At 47.5% G+C, this 14,926-nt stretch overlaps 1 protein-coding gene across 3 annotated transcripts in view; it reads right to left on the reverse strand.

Moving 5' to 3' along the window:
- SPECC1 (sperm antigen with calponin homology and coiled-coil domains 1) overlaps positions 1-4,465 on the reverse strand; it is a 191,382-nt gene extending 186,917 nt beyond the window's left edge. The window contains exons 1-2 of one of the 3 annotated variants that reach the window (XM_032498921.1): positions 4,407-4,465; positions 3,164-3,219 (exon numbers count right to left, since the gene is read on the reverse strand). In XM_032498921.1, the coding sequence (XP_032354812.1) occupies positions 3,164-3,204 (41 nt within the window). In that variant the 5' untranslated portion in view covers positions 3,205-3,219; positions 4,407-4,465. Of the gene's footprint in view, positions 1-3,163; positions 3,220-3,828; positions 4,001-4,406 lie in introns of those variants that run through there. The other 2 variants (XM_032498920.1, XM_032498913.1) reach the window with 2 other exon arrangements.
- Between the last annotated feature and the right edge of the window lie 10,461 nt (positions 4,466-14,926).

Below are 14,926 nucleotides of genomic sequence, written 5' to 3' on the forward strand. Positions count from 1 at the left end.
GAATATCTTACCTATTCCAAAAATTAAATTTACAAAAGTAGAAACCTTGAAAATTAAATATATGTTTTTTTTAAAGCACATAAAAACACTCAACGGATGGGCTGAGGAGTTGGCTGGAATCCCCCAGAATGTTGCTCATATTGATAGGACATGTGAGAGAAAAGTCAAGAAATGTGAAGGATAACTTAAGGAATTCTCATATCCATCAAACAGTAATTCCAGAAGGAGAAAAATAAAGAAAATGGAGGAAGCAAGGAAGTACTCAAACTCCCCCAGTGCCAAGCTTTAGAATGAAAGGGACCACCGAGGGCTGAGCAGGAAGAACAAAGGAGGACCCCCTACCCCGGACAGGCAGGGGTGAAATTTCGGCACACGAGGGAAAAAGGAAAATCTAAACAGGTCAACCACAGAGAAGTGGGAGTCAGGCTGCAGAGACCTCACACCAATCACACTCATGCCAGCTGATAATGGAGAATTATCTTCAAAATTCAGAGATTTTAACCCAGACTCCTCTACCCAGTCAAGAGTCTTCAACATGGAAAACAAAACTTTTATATATTTTTAAACATGTGAGGGCTTAGAAATTTTACCACCCACAGAATCACAGGGGTAAAAAATACAGTTACTTAAGGACTTGCTGAATCAAAACAAAGACGAATCCAAAACGGAGGAAAACGAGAGATCAAGCAACCAACGATGAGCAAACAATCAGTAAAACCTAAAACTGTGGATGTGTCATGTGCAAAACCCCCAAACCTCATATGCACGGATTATCCTTGAAAGTCAAGGGAAAAAAGTTTAGATGTGTGAAAACTTAAAGATTCCGAAAGAGCTCAATTTCACGTATCATCAGAGAAATCCAAATTAAAACCACAGTGTGATACCCACCAGAATGACTAAAATAAAAAAGGACAGAAATTGCCAAGAGCTGGCAAAGGATGTGCAGCAACCACACATGCTTCTCAGTGCAGAAGTGGATGCAACCACTGTTGGAAACTGTTTAGCAAGATCTGCTAAAACTGAGCATATGCACACCCTATGACCAAGCAATTCCACTCCTAGGCAGCTACTAAACAGAAACGCACACACCCACTCAGCCAAACACGCAGACCGGGAGCTTCACCACAGCGCTATTCATGACGGCCCCCAACTGCCAACCACCCAAGGGCCAGTTAAGGTGGAATGGACATCCACGCCATGACACGTACAAGAGTGGAACATATACAGCACTGGGAATGGGCAAGCCACAAACACACTCAAGAATGTGTGCAAGGGGGGAGGGCACAGCTCAGGACTGGAGCGCGTGCTTAGCATGCACCAGGCCCGGGGTTCCATCCCCAGTGCCTCCTCTAAAAATAAATAAATAAATAAATAAACCTAATCCCCCCCCAAAAAGAACATGTGCAAAATAAAGGCATTTTCAGGTATTACAAAAGCAGAAAATGTATCAACACCGATAGAACTTCTAAAGAATGTACTTTAGGGAGAAAGAGAGAGTACCTGTGATCAAGAAGGAGTGAAGAGGGAAGAAAATGGTAAACAGGTAGATAAATCAAGCAAATAGTGACCTGGAAAACAATAATAATAGCAAGAGCAATAATGTCTAATTTGAAGTTTAAAGTGAAAATAGAGCTGAGGCCAAACGAGAGGTGATGGGAATTAGAAGCTCTGGCCTGGACCAGGACGAGGACAGACTGGTCACATGAATGATCTCATCTTTTGCTTCAAAAGGCTAGAACTTGGGTAAAATAAACTCAAATGATGTAGAAAGAAAAAGAACAGAAATTAATGACACAGAAAAATAAAAATCAATAGGATTAATCAATAAATCCAAAAGCTAGTTCTTTGAAAAGACTAAGAAAATAAGGAAGCCTTAAGCAAGTCTGACCAATTAAAAAAGAGAAGAGGCGCACACAAACACACACACACACACACACACACACACACACGTGTGAACAAGAAGGAAAGCAGACCACAGATGTGGAAGACTTTATTTTCCTGCAACGAGAATACTATGTACCACATTATGCTAATATATATTAAATTTCAATAATGTTAATGATTTTCTAGGAAGATATAAAGTATTAGATTGACTTTGAAGAAATAGAACAGTCAATGATCATGGAAAAAATGAAAACATAATTAAATACTGACCGATTTCTTAAAAAATAAAAAAACACCGCCAGCAGCCCAGGCAGTCTGCAGTCAGATTCTGCCAAACTTCAAGGAACAGATCGTTCTTCTGCTCCAGAGCATAGAAAATGATGGAAAGCACCCCCATAATCAGTGGAGACAGCAAAACCTTGATTATGAACTCAGACAAAAATGGGAGGGTGAAGAAATATATAACAATCTAACTTGTAAATACAGGTGCAAAAACGCTAAATGAAATGTTAGCTAATTGAATCTATCAGACAACCCGAACATACATTTTAACTCATCCCAGGATTTTAGAGACAGAAAGCCAGCAGTATAATCACCAATGTTTAAGAAGAAAACTGCCTGGTCCTATCAGTATTTACTATACAAACTAATGGGGTGGGGAGGAATCAACAAAATGAAGACAATCTAATAAAGAAGATATTTAGTGAAGCTATACTGGGGAGCATTCCCCTAAAGCCAAGCCCAAGATAAAAATGTCCTATTTAACCTAAATAGTCAGCACTGTGGAGAGGGGGGTCCATAGAAAACAAAATGTAAGAAGTGCAAACGTTAGAAAGAGACATCTGTCGTTTCTTCACAGAAGAGATTTGTCTACGTACAAATCAACTGAAAACCACTGAAACGGGCAGAGTTCAGGCTGGAGGGTCCGCTCCGACCCAGTCTGGGGCACCAAATTAAACTCGCTTTGGGAGTTCATCCCGCAAAGCCATTTCTGTACAAGGCATCAGGCCCCACAGGCTTTGCTCCCCACGCCCCGCCTCCCCCATCTTAAACGAAACAACATCTCGTTTGAAACAAGATTAACAAAAACCTTCTGAACCAAAAATTTGCTCGGAAGGGTCGAGCTGTGACGACTCAACGCCACTTTATCTGCCGCCTGCAGCGACCGCAGTCGCTCAAGGATGTCAACCCGTCCGGGGACGCTTCCGATAGAGGGCAAGGGAGAGCAGCCTCACCGGAACGCGTCTTTCACCGCACACCGCTTATTATATAAACTTACCTGCCGGCAAACGGAGCTCCCACAAAAGAAAAATAAGACATTCGGGGTCCAACTTCCTTTAAAAAAGAAAAAAGAAAGAAAAGCATATGTAACTAATGGTACTCCCAGGATGCGCGGGAAGGAGGAGGCGTCCCCGCTGCGCCCCTGACAGGCTGCGCATCCCGGGCCACCAGGCATCCAAACGGTGCCCGGGCTCCAGGTGCGCCTCGCGGGCGCCGCGCCAGCGCAGCCGTGCCCACGGCTCCGCGGGGCCGGCTTCCGCGGGCCGCTCGGGCCCCGCCACGCAGCACCCGGGACAACTCCCGCGGGGCTGCCCCGCGCCGGGCCGGGGCGCCGCTGGGGCCCAGTGTCCGCAGCACCGGCCTCCGTCCTGGGCTCCTGGACACCGTGGGCCGGAGGGGAGGCCGGCCACCTGCCGCGCCACCTGCCACACGGGTCCCGCCGCCCGGGCGTGGCGGGGCGGGCGGACGGCAGGACGCCGCCTCCGGGAGGGGCAGCCCCGCGCCCTGCGCCCCGCGCCCCGCGCCGGGACCCCGCACCCCGGACCGGGACTCGGACTCGGACCCGGACCCGCACCCCGCGCGCGCGCGCGCGCGCCCGCCCGCCGCGCGAAGACAACGCGGCTGAGGCGCCAGGAGCGGGCGGCCGGCGCGGCCGCTGCTCACCTGCCGGCTCCTCAGCCCGCAGCCGCCGCGGCTCCCGCGCTCCCTCCCGGGCGCGCCGAGGGACACGGCCACCGAGCGGCGCCCCCCGAGCCGCGGGCAGGGGGCGCGCGCGGGCGGCGCGGGGCAGCCTGGGAGATGTGGTCCGGCCGCCCTGCGCTGCCCCCCCGCCCGCCGCCGCGCTCCGCGGCGCCGGGGCCGCCCAGCTCGGCCCGGTACGGGACCCGCAGCTCCAGCGTCGCCTGGGGACCCGGTGCAAACGCGAGCCCTCCCTCCCACCGAGTCTCCGCAGGATTTGCTGCGTTACAAAAACAAAAACAAAAAACAACAAACGAGGGTGGGGCCCAGCAATCTGCATTTTGCAAGCCCTTCAAATGAATCTGAAGTTCCCTCAAGTTTGAGAACAACCGCTCTACAACCCCCTGCCAGGGACCTCCTCACACCCGTGGCATCACACACACACACACACACACACACACACACACACACACACGTGCACACATGCCCGGCTGTGTGCCCGGTGGCACCGCTGGCTCAGACCCCTGTCACCCTGGCAATCACGTCCGGACGCCCACCAGCACCTCGTCTAGGATGTCACTGAGACGCAGGGACTCCACTGGGACCACACCGGACTCAGGGTCCTCGCTGCCCTCAACCTGGTTCTCCTCCAGCGCTGCATGTATCCACACGAAAGTCACCTAAGACCTAGTGGGACCTGCAGGGGGGGAACGACCGGACCCTGAGTCGTACTGAAAGGAGGGAGGACGGAACCAGGAGGGAGGAATGGAGCAGGGCGGAGAACCAGCCCTTCAGGATGGGGGCCGGGGAGAGTAAGGACAGGTGTGCTCTGTGCAGTTGTATGGGGTTCCGTGGAAGTGTAGTTGAGGCAGGGTTGTTTAAGGATGTTTAACTGGTTACGAGAAGAATCCAGTTGCATGGGAGCTAAGGACTACATAGGGGAAAAAAGGTACCTCACACTGTATGATTCTGGAGAAGCTGTATATATGGGAGGCCACAGCACGGGTCAGGTGGAGTCCCAGGTGCCAGTAGCGGGACGAGCCTGGACTAGAGGTTCTCAGGGGCCATCCGGCCCCCACCGCAACCCAGGAGAACTAGGCGATGTCAGGAGATGTGGTTGTCATACTGGGGATGCCACCACCACCTGGTGGGTAGAGGCCAGGGGTGCTGCTATGCATCCTGCAAAGCCCAGGACACCCACACCCCCAAATGCCAACAGTGGAGCAGCCCCCAGGAGCAGCAGCAACCCTCTTGTGTAAGAGGAGAGAAGGAGGAAGAGGGGCAAAGGTCTGGTTTGGTGGAGAAAACTCAAAGAGGTTCTCTCTGGAAAGGAAGAGAGGAGGTTGCTGTGAGGACAGCAGGTGTGTGTATGTGTGTATGTGAGTGATGCTGGATCATGGGTCTAAACAGGCAAGAAGACAAGTAGGAGGCAGAGCACCAAATGGTTGGGAGTCCCGAGTCCAGCAGACTGGTAGTTTTGAGGCAGGCCAGAGATCTATTTATCTTACTGGAGTAACTGAGGATGAAGAGGGAAGGGCGGGTTGTGGGCAGAAGTTCCAGGGGATGCTACGTCAGGTTGGGAAAGGTTTGGGAAATGGGTTTGCAGAGGGGTGAGGGAGGAAAGGGGAGGGTCTGCAGGAGGGGAGGGGGGAGAACTAGATCAGGAGGGAGAAATACAGAGCATGGGGGGGGGCAGGGACATAAAGGTGAGCTAGTGTCTTACGTTTGGAAGTTGACTGATGTAAACAGGCATGCAAAAATGAAGACTGAGCCTCCAGACCAGAGAATTTGCCTCACCCAACAGGTGAGACATCCCTCCTGGCATTGTAGTCTGGGCAAACCCTGTGACAGCGGAGTTCCTACCCCCGGAATGATGCCTTAGTTACAATAAATTTCTAATAAAAAATCTAATTCAGGGGTGGGGGGTATAACACTGGTGGAGTGCATCCTTAGCATTCTCAAGGCCCCGGGTTCGTTCCCCAGTACCTCCATTAAAATAAATAAATAAACCTAATTATCTACCCCCCCCCAATTCCTAAAATCAAAAATAAATTGATGACAAATCATGCACATGAGAGAGGCAAACTTTAAAATTCTTTTTAACTTTTTCAAAAATTAAAAAACATCTAATTCATTCCTGGAATAAGCTTACTATCATATGTTTAAAATATCAGGGCCCAATTCTGTTTGCTAATACTTTATTTAAGATTTTTACATTGATATTCAAAAGTGAGAGTGGGCTATAATTTTCTTTTTGAATGTCTAATATTGTTTGGTTTTCAGAATTCAGGTGGTGCTCATGTCATAAAACATTTGGAAGCTTTTGTTCTTTGCTGCTTCTCTGGAACAACTGAATTAGCATTCAATTTTCCTGTCCTCTGCGATTTGATCATCATCCAGGTGAAAACGTCTAGCCTGATCCTTTCCTTGGGGAGAATGACTCTTAGACAACCTTCTTTATTTCTTTTGTGGAAATTTCACAATTTAAACTTGTAAAACTACTGTAGAGTCAATTTTGATAGATTGTATTTTCCTCAAAACCAGTTGTCCAGTTCATCCAAGTTTTCAAGTGCATTTCCATAAAGGGAAGCAATGCAGTCTCTTGGGGGCTTTTTACCTTCCCCCCAATTCCTTATTTTGTATATTTTTGCTTTCTTGATTATGTCACAGTTTAACATTGCGTTTTTCTCTTCAAAGAATCGGACCTTAGATTTATTCTTTACCATTTATGTTTTACCATTGCGGCTGTCATTTCCTAGTTCGTTAATTTCTGCTTCTATCTTTATTAGTTTCTGTTTCTCTGCTTTCCTTGGGTGTAATTTTTTGATTCTTTCTGTAAATGTGAGTGTTTAAGGTCGAGGCTCAGCCTTTAGACGCGGATGCGTGCTACTTTAGACACAGCCTGTAAATTCTGGTGTTTATTACCTCCGTGATTGCTATTTTGTAAATATTTTTCAATTTTAGTTTTGACTTGTCTTTTTGTAGAATTTCTTTTTAGATTTTATGTTATTGGAGTGTAGTTGACTTACAGTGTTAGTTTCAGGTGTACAGCAAAGTGATTCATTTATACATATATGTACCTTTTTTTACCTTGTACATTTTTTTCACTCTTTTCCATTATACCTATTACAAGAAACCGAATATAGTTTCCTGTGCTGGGCACTAGGTCCTTGTTGTTTATCTATTTTATATATAGTAGTGTGTATTTCCTAATCCTAAACTCCTAATTTACCCTCGCTCCCTTTTCCCTCCTGGTAGCCATAGATTTTCTTGTTCATGAGTCTATTGTAGAATGTTTTTTTAATTGAAGTGTAATTGACTTGCAATACTATATTAGTTTCAGGTGTACAACACAGTGATTCAATATTTTTATATGTTACAAAATGACCACCACTGATGCAGAGTTTTTCAACTTCAGGAGAGAGTGTGAGAGTTTTTAAAATCCTGGGTGTTAGGGTCTTTTGTTTCTGATTTTCTTATTAATGTTTATTTTATTTCATTGTGAACACTGATTAGAAATAAATGTTGTCTCTACTACGTATTTTTATAAATATTTGCAGTTTTCTTTATGGCCTCAATGGGGTCAATTTTTGCGAATGTTTTATGGGCACTCATCCAAACTGGGATGCCATGGGTCTGAAAGAGGGTGATGCTAATATGATGCTGGGACTTGCACTGTAAACTGAGATTATCGCTGGGAAAGGGGAGGTGTGGTCACCCTAACTTGGGGTGCTCACCTTTTGACTGTTGAGTCTGGAGTTTCTCTTCGCAGGCTTATTTCAGCTGGACGGACAGCCTTGCTACTTCCCCATCCAGCACAGTTACTGCTCCCTGCACTGGCCCTGGGGGACCGCCGTCCAGACACGTGTTAGCTGGCATATTAAGGGACTGCAAGCCATGTCACCAAAGCAGAGCCTAGCTTAGCTCAGTTCCCTGTCCGTCCACCTCCCTGAACGGACTGCTTCACAAACCATAACCATGGGGATGCGTTTACGGTGTTATATTTAATAAAAATGCCTGTCGGATTTCTACTTTGAGAAATATTCCCTTCATAAATATTAGGCCACAAAGAAAAAAAAATCTCAAAAAATTCCAAAATCAACAATCACACTGACCCCAATGCAATAAAATTAGAAATTAACCACAACATGATGTTATAAATTACTCAAGTCATGGAGGAAAGAGGAAATGAACATTGAAATTACCTACTCTCTCCAGAAATAACTTTCAACATGAGAGTTATCTGGCAAAGCCTGAGCGAGGTTGACAAAGGAGGACTTGGGAAAATTTATCACCATACGTGAATTTATTTGAAAACAAGAAAAACAAGCACTAAAAATAAAGGAATCAAGTTTTCAACTCTAGAAGCTAGAAGAATATATATGGGAGGACATGATTTTAAAAAGTAAAGGCAGAAAATGTTTGACCTGGTCAATAAAACAAGTTCTGGGGTGGGGAGGGTATAGTTCTGTGGTACAGCGTGTGCTTAGCATGCACGAGGTCCTGGGTTCAATCCCCAGTACCTCCATTTTTTAAAAAATTAAATAAATAAACCTAATTACCCCCCTCCCAAAAGAGATTGGTTCTACACAAAGACATATAAAAAGAGCAAACACTGGCGAGCTCACACCTACGTCGCTTCTGCCAAGCCACTGGAGAAAGACATTCCTCCTCACTCTGCTGTCTCAGTTCCGAATTCAAGGTCTCAGCCCGAAGTCTCAGCCTTTCCTAGAAACCCTACTGTATTTCTCTCCCTCTTCCCAAAAGCTATGTCCTTCCTCCTCTCTCCTCAAACCTCCAGCACGTCCTTCCCCATCCTCGGCCTCCACTGCTGGCCTTGCTGAGACAGGGATGCGTATGAAAAGGACCCCTCACTGCCCAGCACAGCCACAGCCCCCCACCTCCGCACACCTGCATCCAGACGGGCCTCCCCTCCTGCCGGGATGGACCTCCGTCCTGGCCCCCACCACCTGCTGACGGCTCGTCAGCTTCCTCTTCCTTGGTCCATGCCCAGCAGCACATACACTTCATAATATTTCCCCCGTCTGATAAATATTCTTTTAACCCCCCTCCCTCCAGCTACTCTCCCCTTTGTTTATTTCCATTTCCAGAGAAATTCCTCCAAAGAGGAATGTGTCCTGACTGAATGTGCTGACTCCACGTCTCCCCTCCCTTCTCTGCTGAGCCCGCTCCAATCGGATGTTCGTCTTAATTGCTCCACGGAACACTCTCCTTCAGGTCACCAAAGAACCTCTACCGTCCTACACCCAATGCCCAGTTTTCAGTGCGTAATTCTACCTGACTTTTCAGCAGCCTTTGGGCCAGCCCAGCCCTCCTCCTCTTAGACATACCTTTCTCAGCACACGCTTCTGATTGTCCTGTTCCTCTGATTGGACCTCTCAGTCTCCTTCACTGCTTCCTCCTCACCCTCCCGCCCTCTTGACCTTGGAGTGCCCCACGTCGCAGTCCTGGACCGTCTCCCAGTCTACACTCACTCCCTTCGCCAGCTCATCCTGTCTCAGGGCTTCGAATGCCATCGGTATACTGGTGACACCCACATTTTTATCTTTAGCTGGGAGTCCTCCTCCAAACTCCATACTCACGTATCCAACAGCAATCATTAGCATCTCAAATGCAGTAGGCTCAAATTTTCCCCTCAAATTTGTTTTCCCTGAAGTCTTTCACATCTTAGTGTAACGGCAAACCCAGCCTGCAGACATAAAAAGACGAAATCATCCTTGACTCTTCTCTCTTGCACACCATCTCCCGTCTTTCTGCATGTTTAAATCGCTTCTGAATTTAATGAGTTCTTGTCCTCTGCCCTGGGACCACCTGGTCCGAGCCACCTTCCCCAATCACTTGGATCGTGGGAGCTGCCCCCTCGCTGGTGTCTGTTTTTGTTCCACATCGACACAGTCTTTAAAGAGTAGTCAGAGGGAGTCTGACAGTGTAAATTAGATCATGCCATTGCTCTGCTCAAAACCCTGCAGTGACTCCCCATTTTAATCTCATTTGGACTAAAAGCCAGAGTCCTCCCCCCAGGGGCCTACACGATCTGCCTGCTTAGGTCACCTCCAACTTCTTCCTCCTGCTCACTCCCCAGCCCCTAAGCCGGCACACAGCTGTCTTTTCTGTTCTTTGAACGCCAAAGCCTTTGCATCTGCTGTTCCAGCTACTGGAATGCTCTTCCAGGCAGTCACATGACTCTTTCAGGTCTTTTCTGAAATGTCACTTCCTGCCCACCACATTTAAAATCTCACACACACACCCCTCTCCTGTCTCTTTCCCAGTTTTATTTTCTCCACAGCACTCATTAGTCTCTGACATACTTTACATTGGATGTTTAAAAAAAAAAAAACTTTGTCTCCCTCCGGCTGGAACGCTAGCTCCCTGCAGGTAGGCACTTTGTTTCTGCTTTGGTCACATCCAGTGCTGAGAGCGCCGTCTCACTCTTCAAGTACTCAGAAAGTATTTGCAGAAAGACTGGTTGTCAGACGAGTTCATCTCACAAAGGCGAGAGGCTGGCTCCACCTGAAGGTCTGTTAGTGTCCTCTGTAGAGGGACTTTGTGCTCATAAATCCCTTCACAAAACACAGTACCAATTTCTGTGTTCAAAAACACACAGTAAGCCGGGACTACAAGGAAAATTCCTAAGCCAGGGGAGAGAATCTAAACACCTGAAGCTTTCCGCAAACGCACACTCGTAGTGGAACACTCAAAGCACTCCCAGCGAAAGGCAAGACAAGAATGCCTGTGGGCTTCACGACTGTTTCAAGAAGTCAAGAAAGAGCAACGAGTGGCAATAAAAATACTGGATGGGCAGAGGCTGGGGAAGGACCTGACTCACTCTGCTGGGGGACGCAGGTCCTCCCCCCGGGGAAGTGCATCCTCCCTCTCTCCACCTTGTGCAGGGGGCTCTGGAATGTGACTTCGGTTCTGTCAAAGGATCCAACTGCACAGAAGTCTTGGACACGTGACGCAAAGTGAGGGAACAGTCCAAACCCCTTCCTCATGACTCTGTGATCTATTCCCATACTGTCCCGGTAAATTCCTTTTCTCCTTAAGACAGCCAGAGCTGATTTCTGTTGCTTGTAGGCAAGAATGGTGGCTGGTGCACCCGGGTTGCCCCGCCACGTGATGCCTAACGTTCCTCCTTTCCTTTTGTAATCCATGCACTCATTTGTTCAACTCACTCTGCTCCAGGGACTGAGAACACAAATGTCGGAGGCATAGTCAGGGTGCTTCTAGTTCTTTGGAGGAAAATCTGTACTCCCTGAGGCCCTACCTAAATCGATCCAGCAGTCGGAGCTTGGATCCAACAATCACAACAGTAGGCACCTTAGTATATTTAGCTCATGGTGAGATAAACCACTGAAAGCTGGAAGAAGCTCTGGGTTTGGGTTCCATCCTTGGATTTAAAAATGTGGTAAGAAAATTCAAAATCCCGGGGTAAGTCTATTTGGGGGTTTTGCTGCCACCTAGAGGACTGACCTAGTGCTGAACTAGATGCGCTGAAATTCAGAGCCTGGAAGCGGAGGCTGCGTGTAACCCAACAAAGCAGAATTATTTGGAGTTTTGAACAAGAAATTTTGGGTGTTTAACACAGGAATGGATAACGCTTTGGGTCAGGTTAAGATGTTATCAAACAACGGACACTCTCGGAAAAGTGCACAAACCAATCCGACACATTTCCAGGGGTGCTGGGGCTGCCCAGGAAGCCAGGCCCAGGGTGAGTGCCCAGAGTCACATGGGGACCAGCCAAACCTCAGAATTCAAGCTCGAGTCAATTTCAAATAGAAATATAATCCACGCCAGGTAGCTCTGGCTCTCAGCCTCAGTTTCCCCAGAGAGGAAATGGGTATAATAACAGTATTGACCTCATGGGGTTGGAGTGAAGGTTAAGTGAGGTAATAAACGTAAAGGGCATGTCCAGTGGCAGATACAGAATAAACCGTTAGTTAGTGTTCCCCCTTTATTACCTGTAGGTGGGCTTCCCAGTCAGGGCCGGTGGGACATTTCACTGACCTATTGTCTCTGCAGTGTGTCTTTAAAATTTGTGCAAGAGGAGCTCCAGGTAAAGAGAGTCAACTGAAGCACAGGGACTCCCTCATCTGAAAAATGATAAAATGAACAAAATACAGGAGGAAAATGGTTAAAAATTCACTGTGGCAACCAGAGGGGATATTGTCTTATGCAATAAACATCAGAGGGGCAACCAGAGAATAAATCAGAGATTCTGGTAACAATTAACATGGGTGTGCACTGGGCGAGGTTACCAACTCCAGCTCCACCCTCCTCTACTTCTGCCAAGGCAGAAGGAGCCGCTGGAGGGAGTGTGTGGACAGAGGTGGCAGGCATCCCAGTGGCTCACCAGCAGACCGTCTCTCCCTGTCCCAGGATCCAGCGTGGCATCCAAATTCCACCTTTGATGTTTCCTTGGAAGTGAGTTAGGCGTGACCATGCGACCTGTTTTAGTAAATGGAAAGCACCCAGCAGGTGCTTTGACACGGCCCCTTCACATTGATGTGGGAACCGTGGGTGCACATGTGGTGATGAAGTCCCTATCACCTCATATCCCTGAGAACTGCAATGAGCAGAGGCCCCCCCCCCGGGGACCTGTGTTGCACACGTGGGATGACTGAGGAGTAAACTTTCTTGTCTTTGGTGACTGAGATACTAGTGCTGTTTGTTACTGCAGCACAACCTTGCCCATACTGACAGGTACAGCAAGCCTGGAGAAAGCACAGCATTAGCTCTTACGAGTAACAGTCTCAGCAAAGGACTGGAGTAGACATTTCTCCAAAGATGTACAAATGGACAACTAGCACAGAAAAAGATGCTCAACATCACTAGCCATGAGAAAAAGGCAAATCAAAGCCACCACAGGGGAAGTATAAGGGAAATATGTAAGAATCCAAAGGAAATATTTTAAAAATTAAAAAAAAAAAAACCACAATGAGATACCACTTCCAATAGCCATTTGGATGGTTGTTTTAAAAAAAAGAAAAAAAGTAGAAAGTAACAAGTGTTAATGAGAAATCGAAACCCTTGTGCACTGCTGGTGGAAATGTCAATTGGTACAGCTGCTGCGGAAAATAGTTTGGAAGTTCCTCTAAAAGTTAAACCTAGAATTACCATATGACCCAGCAGTTTTCCTCCTGGCTAGATACACCAAAGTACGTGGTGAAGTACGCGGGACTGAGCCATCCTCGTACACCGACGGTCACGGCGGTGTGATTCACGATCACCCCAAGTTGGGAACAACCCAAACACCCAACAACAGGGGGCTGCAGACACATTCACGCTCACGTCCTGGCTGCAGTCTGGTCGTTGTGCAGGTAGCTTTTTCCCTCTGGTGGCAGTTAGAGTGTCTGTAAAACAGCTCAGGAATGCGCATCAGATGCGGAGTCTGACTCTGTTGGCCTCATCCTTAACGCTTGAGCCTGCTATTCCGTGACTCAGGGAGGCCTGGGGGCTTCAGCTTTTCCACAAACAGGAGGCAGGGGACATAGAGGGCCTCTGTGCTTGTGGCGGGGGCGGGCGGGTGGCAGGGTTCTGCTCAGTTCCACAGAAACCCCGAGAGCAGCCGTGCCCCTCTCCGCCACCGCCTCCAGACTCCTACTCCTGGTATTTCCATTTTACAGACGCCAGTCATCAAGGGAGAGGAATTTACCCAAGGTCAAAGACTGCCCCTGGACAGAGATCCAGATCACCGACGCCCCCAAACCTGCGCTCTCCCTGTGCAGAGGTAGCAGACGGAACAGAAGCTCAGAAAACAGTTAGGAAATGGTGGCCTCCTTAGCCTGGCATCAGCCTTCCTTGCCAATCCAATGGTTTTCACCAGATAGCCAACCTTGACCTCCAGTCACTGGTGAGGAAAGACCAGACAGAAAGTCGCCGTGGGCCGCTCCCCCCGCCCACTGCACAGGGCTTCCCTCTCGACGTGGCCTCACTGACTCTCTTCTCGCCTTCCCTCATCAGGAGTGCAGCTCCCAGCTTCCCAGCTCCCTGCTGGCACAATTAGCCAGATGGGTTCCAGAAGCCTGTGCAGAGTGGATTTGCACAAAACCGAGCTGCGATTTGGCATTTTCTCTGCTTGGCTACACAGTCGACTTGCCTGACGCAATGAGGGCAAGTCTCAGTTTCTCTGTACATTCATCTGTTATTTTAAAAAACTCTTACATAACAGGCATTACCACACCATTTATATGAATTCTTCAGGATTTGCTAATTGATCTACCATCAAGACTTGCCTGTTGAAAACTACTATAACCTCAAAGGCATTCTATCCTCAAAGTCAGGTTCAAACTAGCTTATCAGTTAATTGCTCAACAAAAAGGAAACTAAAACATGTTGATTCAGGTGAATGTCTCCTTGATCTGAATTCTTCTAATTTTTTTCACTACTATTAAGTACACAATCAGGAAAAAAAAATGCTTGCAGATCTTTGAGGGGAGTATTGTTTAATGGGCAGAGTTTCAGTTTTACAAGATGGTAAGGGTTATGGAGGGTGACCGTGGTGATGGCTGCACAGCAGTATGAATGTATTTACCACTGCTGAACTGTACACCTAAAAACAGTTAAAATGGTGAATCTTATGTATGTGTATTTTACCAGAATAACTTTTTTATTTAAAAGATAAAATTTTTTAAATTTCTAAAGAAATAAAAAAAACTCTTACAAACATCTTTGTCCAAAAGCAAGTACAGGCTCAGGGTCGTCTTCAGGAGAGATGGTTCAGCCCTGAGCACCTTGGTTTGATGAGTCCTACTCCAGACAGGTTCTGTCTTCTGCTTGGCTTGAGAACAAAAGCTGTGTGTGGGGTCTCGCATTTCTGCTGCAGACCCAGGTATCTTGTTTGCTTTCTGACCGCCCCCTCAACCACCACCACCAAGAGAGGGCAAAGAGAGGATGTGTGAGTCAGAAAATAGGGAACTGGAGACCGTTCAGCTACTTCCAATCTCAGAAAGACACGCACATAAAGTCAGGTGACTGTTTTCAAATGAAGTGAACCAGCGGATTTGACAAACCACACCTTTATGCAGCACGGCGTAGAGATGCGGGCTTTCAAGGCAGGCAGAAC

The sequence above is a fragment of the Camelus ferus genome, chromosome 16, assembly GCF_009834535.1.
Source record: "Camelus ferus isolate YT-003-E chromosome 16, BCGSAC_Cfer_1.0, whole genome shotgun sequence".
Classification (NCBI taxonomy): domain Eukaryota; kingdom Metazoa; phylum Chordata; class Mammalia; order Artiodactyla; family Camelidae; genus Camelus; species Camelus ferus.